The sequence below is a fragment of the Morus notabilis genome, unplaced genomic scaffold (genome assembly GCF_000414095.1).
Source record: "Morus notabilis unplaced genomic scaffold, ASM41409v2 Scaffold468, whole genome shotgun sequence".
In the NCBI taxonomy this organism is placed as follows: domain Eukaryota; kingdom Viridiplantae; phylum Streptophyta; class Magnoliopsida; order Rosales; family Moraceae; genus Morus; species Morus notabilis.
In genome coordinates, this window is record NW_010361121.1 from 92,854 (window position 1) to 98,603 (window position 5,750).

The 5,750-nt window shown below is 42.8% G+C and overlaps 1 protein-coding gene across 1 annotated transcript in view; it reads right to left on the bottom strand.

Moving 5' to 3' along the window:
• Positions 1 to 791: 791 nt before the first annotated feature.
• The window catches only part of LOC112091674, a 5,974-nt gene continuing 1,015 nt past the window's right edge, over positions 792 to 5,750 (bottom strand). The window contains exons 2-8 of the mRNA XM_024165872.1: positions 3,493 to 3,726; positions 2,874 to 2,973; positions 2,337 to 2,450; positions 2,069 to 2,212; positions 1,623 to 1,766; positions 1,056 to 1,377; positions 792 to 968 (exon numbers count right to left, since the gene is read on the bottom strand). Of these exons, the coding sequence (XP_024021640.1) occupies positions 792 to 968; positions 1,056 to 1,377; positions 1,623 to 1,766; positions 2,069 to 2,212; positions 2,337 to 2,450; positions 2,874 to 2,973; positions 3,493 to 3,726 (1,235 nt within the window). The remainder of the gene's footprint in view (positions 969 to 1,055; positions 1,378 to 1,622; positions 1,767 to 2,068; positions 2,213 to 2,336; positions 2,451 to 2,873; positions 2,974 to 3,492; positions 3,727 to 5,750) is intronic.

Here is a 5,750-nt window from a genome sequence, read left to right on the forward strand (position 1 = left end):
GGTGAGCAGTCCGGTCGACCGGAGCGGTCGACCGGTGGCCTTAGTGTAGTCTGGTCGACCACATCGGTCAACCGGTGAAGAACTCCAGTGCGAGAAAACTCACGGAAATCAGTTTGAAAACCTGCAAATCCAGTCCCAAACCAAAATATTTCAATGGACAATCACTAGATCCGGGTCCTAGGTCCTAAAACAAGTCCAAAGAACTCGAGATCTCCAATTTCTACCCTAGTTTTACTCAAAATCCGTAAAAATTCGTTTCGAACCAAAAATAAGTTTTAGAATCCAAAATCTAGAGATTCAAGAGAGGTTTTTCAGAAATCTTACCTTGAATTCATCTCTTGACGTTTAAAACGCTTTGAAACTTTCCTTTGGTTTGAAATCCGGTTGATTTTGAAGCAAACGGGAGAGAGAATGAAGAGAGAGTGAGAGAATGAAGAGAGAGAGACGGAAGGGTCTGAGAGAGACATGGGAGGAAAAGAAAAAGGAAGAAAAAGGAAGGAAAGAAGAAAAGAAAGAGAAAAGAAAATAGATAGGTACCAGCATTTAAAAAAAACAGTCCAGAAATGCGCTCATACACACTTCTGGGTTAAAATAAAATTACTGAGAATATTGAAATGCCTTAGAATTATCTAAATTACACGTCAGAAACATTTATTAATCAAAACCAATTAATAAATCTAGATTAGGCACACTAATAATTCTTAATTATCTCAATTAATCCCAATTAATTCTTTAAGGTGTTACAGCTCCACCCCCCTTAGGCAATTTTGTCTCTGAAATTAAGGCTTACCTCAAATTGCAAACAGATGCGGATACTGCTCCTGCATCGTCATTTCAAGCTCCCATGTCACTTCCTCAACTCCATGGTGCTGCCATAATACTTTCACTAACGGGATCTCACGATGACGCAGATTCTTTATCTTTCGGTCAAGAATCTGAATTGGTGCCTTAGCGTATGACGCGTCGTACTGTATCGGGACGTCAAACCACTGCACTACAGCTTCTGGCTCAAGTTGACATTTCCGAAGCATGGAGACATGAAACACGTCATGTACGTGAGATAATTCAGGCGGTAAAGCCAACCGATAAGCCACCATTCTGACTCGTTGCACGATCAGGAATGGTCCCACATACATTGGTGCAAGTTTCCCTTTCACACCAAACCGAACAACTCCCTTGCGTGGGGAAACCCTTAGCAAAACAAAGTCGCCTTCCTGGAATTCCAAAGGCCTACGCCTTCTATCAGCATAGCTTTTCTGACGACTTTGAGCTGTCAACAGTCGTTCTCGAATCACGGCTATCTTCTCATTGTTCTCTTGAATGACCTCCGGTCCAGTACTCAGTCGATCCTCTGGTTCCAACCAACAAACAGGTGACCTGCAAGGATGACCATAGAGAGCCTCAAACGGTGCCATACCGATACTGGCCTAATAGCTGTTGTTGTACGCAAACTCAGTAAGATGCAGGTATTTTTCCGGTTTCCACCAAATTCCAGAATACAAGCACGAAGCATATCCTCCAGAATCTGAATTACTCTTTCAGATTGCCCATCAGTCTAAGGATGAAATTATGCACTGAAGTTCAAGTCTGTTCCCATGGCTTCCTGAAAACTCCTCCAATACCTTGCATTGAAGCGGGTATCACGATCGAACGTGATAGATAGTGGCACTCTGTGTAGTCTCACGATGTGCTCCAGGTACAATTCTGATAGAATCTTCTGAGAATACGTCACACGAAACGGTATGAAGTGTGCGGACTTCGTCAACCTGTCGACCACCACCCAGATGGCATCGTGCGTTAGCTCGGTTCTCGGTAGCCTCATAAGAAAATCCATAGTGATGTGCTCCCATTTCCATCCAGGGACAGGAAGAGGTTGTAACTCTCCTGCTAGCTTCTGATACTCAGCTTTAATCCGGAGGCAAGTCACACATTCTGAAACATACTAACGAACGTCTCTTTTCATGCCTCTCCACCAGTACTGTCTTTTCAGGTCCTGGTACATCTTTGTACTTTCTAGATGTATAGCAAACTTCGATTTGTGAGCCTCTCACAGAATCATCTTCTTTACCTCATCCGCCTTAGGAACATCAAGGCGGTTGCAGAAATACAAGGCTCCATCCTCTCGGATTCTCCAATCCTCGAGTTGCTCTCCATTCTGGATTTGAATCTAGATGCCTTGGAGGTGTGGATCTTGCAATTGATTCTGCTTAACCTGTTGCACAATATCCGATGTAGAGCCCATATTATACACCATAGCCTGGTTATAATCTTTGTAGAACTGAAGATCATACTCACTCACCACTTCAGTTTTTTTCCAATCTTCCAAAGCTAATGACGCTAGAGTCCCCGTCGTCTTCCTGCTAAGGGCATCAGCCACCACATTAGCTTTTTCAGGATGATATTGCAGAGTGAAGTCGTAATCTTCCATATACTCCACCCATTTTCTTTGCCTGAGATTCAAGTCTTTCCGAGTAAACAAGTACTTCAGACTTTTATGGTCAGAAAAGACCTGAAACTTTGCTCCCTAGAGATAACATCTCCATATCTTCAGAGCAAATATTACCGCTGCCAGCGCCAAATCATGACTGGGGTAATTCCGTTCATGTGGTCTTAATTGGCGAGATACGTACGCTACCACGCGTCCCCTTTGCATTAAGACACAGCCAAGGCCACTCCCGGAGGCGTCAGAATACACCTCATATGGTTCTTCATTATCAAGAATAGTCAAGACTGGTGCACTTGTCAATCTGACCCTTGATTCCTGAAAAGCATTTTCACATTCGGCGTCCCACTGGAATCTGACTTCTTTCTTGGTCAACCGAGTCATCGGTGCAGCAATACTCGAGAAGTCTTTCACGAAACGCCAATAGTACCTTGCAAGTCCGAGGAAACTGTGAATCTCTACTACATTCTTTGGCCTTTCCCACTGTAGCATAGTCTCGATCTTAGAAGGATCGATAGAGATTCCTTGTCCTGAAATTACATGCCCATGGAACTTCACTTCTGTCAGCCAGAAGTCACATTTCTCGTTCTTAGCATACAACTAGTGTTCACGAAGAGTTTGAAGAACAATTCTCAAGTGCTACTCATGTTCTTCCCAAGTCTTCAAGTAAACCAGTATGTTGTCAATGAAAGCAATTACGAACTGATCCAAATACGGCCGGAAAACACGGTTCATCAAGTCCATGAATGTCGCCGGGGCATTCATCAGCCCAAAAGGCATTACAAGAAACTCGAAGTGCCCATACCAAGTTCTAAAAGCAGTCTTCGGAATGTCCTCCTCCTTAATTTTCAATTGGTGGTACCCAGACCTCAAGTCAATCTTGGAGTAAAACTGTGATCCACCCAACTGATCGAATAGCTCATCGATCCTTGGCAGTGGGTATTTGTTCTTCACGGTTACCCTATTCAATTGACGGTAGTCAATGCACAACTGGAGAGATCTGTCATGCTTTTTCACAAATAGCGCCGGGGCCCCCTAAGAGGAAGTACTATTCCGGATGTGTCCCTTCTCTGCTAGCTCCTCAAGCTGCTTCCTTAATTCTCTCATCTCCGCCGGAGGCATCCGATATGGAGGAATGGAAATAGGTGTCGTTCTCGGAACCAAATCAATGCAGAATTCAATTTCTCGATCTGGCGGCAACCCCGGTAGATCCTCAGGAAATACATCTGTGAACTCATCCGCTACAGGAATTCCCGCACTATTTCCAGTTATCTCGGGTTCACCTTCAAAAGTGAGAAGGGAAGAAAAACATGCTAGATTCCTTCGTCCCCCAACATTGTACTTCAACAGTCGTTCTCCCAAGACTGGGTTCGTATTTGCCTCATAAGAAATCACTGTTCCAGCTTAGTTATCAAAGTCACCCTTCTACGGTAGCAATCAACAATACCACCATACTTCGACAACCAATCCATTCTGAGTACCACGTCAAATAGACTCATCAGAAGGATAATCAAATCAGCTCTCAATCGCTCACCCCCAATCGTGATTTCACACGATCTACACATACTCAATACCTCCACACATCCCAGTGGGGAGTTTAAAGTCATCGGGACTTCTAAATTCTTAGATTTCAGGTTTAAAGTTTGAACAAAAGAACTTGATAGAAAAGAGTGTGTGGCACCTGTGTCAAACAACACGTGGGCAAAAGAATGAGAGATTAAAATCATACCCTCAACCACCGCGTTGCTGGTCTGACCTCCCGAACTGCCTCCTGCCAGGGCATAAGCTTGCCCCTGCACTTTCCCTTTCCCTCTATCACCAACATTAGGCCGTTGGGTTCCTGGCCTATATTGTTGTGGCGGAGGTGGTTGTACCGGTCTCGGTGCTTGGGGCCGAAATTGTGTATACTGAGGTGGTTGATAAGTTGGCACAGGGGGTATGGCATCTGTTGTGGCCGATAGGGTGGTATATACTGTGGTGGCCCCTCCTAACTATATGAAGCGTCACTTTGGGCTTGTTGAGCCGACGGCCGATTAGGATAATTCCTCCTAATATCGCCCACCTGCCCACAATGGTGACACTTAGGCCCGTATGGAGCACTTCTGTCACTTCCTAACAAACTACTGCCACCGCTAATCACTCCCCCACCAGGCTGTCCCTGGTTGCGGTTCCTTCTACCACTCCACTGTGGCCCACCGGAAGCAGATGGTTCGTCAGAAGCTGAAACTCATCCAGCTAGTTCTTTGCTTTGGTGATAAGCTATGCTATCCTGCTCCACCCTAGTAGCAGCAGCCACCAAACCCCGGAAATTTTGGATTCTCCAAGCCACCAATGGTCTTCTCACAGAGCTCTTGAGGCCTTTCTCAAACTTAAGACATCTAAGGTGTTCAGATTCCACCAAAGATGGCGTAAACTGTGATAGATCATTATGTTGGTAACCGAATCGAATTCGGATGCGGAAGTGTGGTGGGGAGGCGGATCAAGTATAACAAAAATTTTCATAAAACTTTTGAGATACTCTATAGATTATATTAATTTATGCACGAATAAATTAATCACATTAATTTATATGTCAAGAACTCAATTAGGAAAAATACTTGGAGCCGACTCGGATGATAACTTGAATTCTTTGACCTCGAACAATCCTTGCTCCAAGTTTTGTGTTTAGAAAACCAAAGTCTTCAACGTCAATTCCTTGATTCCACGTAGACGTGTGTGTGGGTACATTCGAGACTAAACCGGGTTTGATTGAACACTCAAATTTTCCACAAACACCAACGCATGCACGATGTGGAATTTTTGGGAGAAAAATTTTCCTTCTCTTTCTATTATAGGGAATTCGGCTAGCCCTAAAAAATTAGGTTAAAAAATTCATCCCGCGCAATTTTTCATCATCCCTTATTTATAGAGTAGAAGTCCAACTTCTAGAATGAATCAAATCTCTCTCTCCTGTTTGAATTTTGAACAAAAAATTCTCCTCTACCTTATCTATTGTGGCCGGCCATGCTAGGGATTCCTATCCCTGTGTGTGGCGCCAATTGCAAATAAGAAAGGAAGAGAAAATCATCATTTATCCTGTAGTCTAATTTAAATTCAAATTCAAATTCGAATTTAAGTCAAACTTAAATTAATTTGAATTCTAAATTGAACAACTTATCAAATAAGTTTAAAAGGATAAATTTAAATTATGTTCATGATTCAAATTCAAATTTAAACAATCACATTATTTAAATAATAATTAATTCTCAATTAATTATTTTTTGAGTATTTAATTTTAGAATTCCATAATTCTAAAATTCTCATTTTG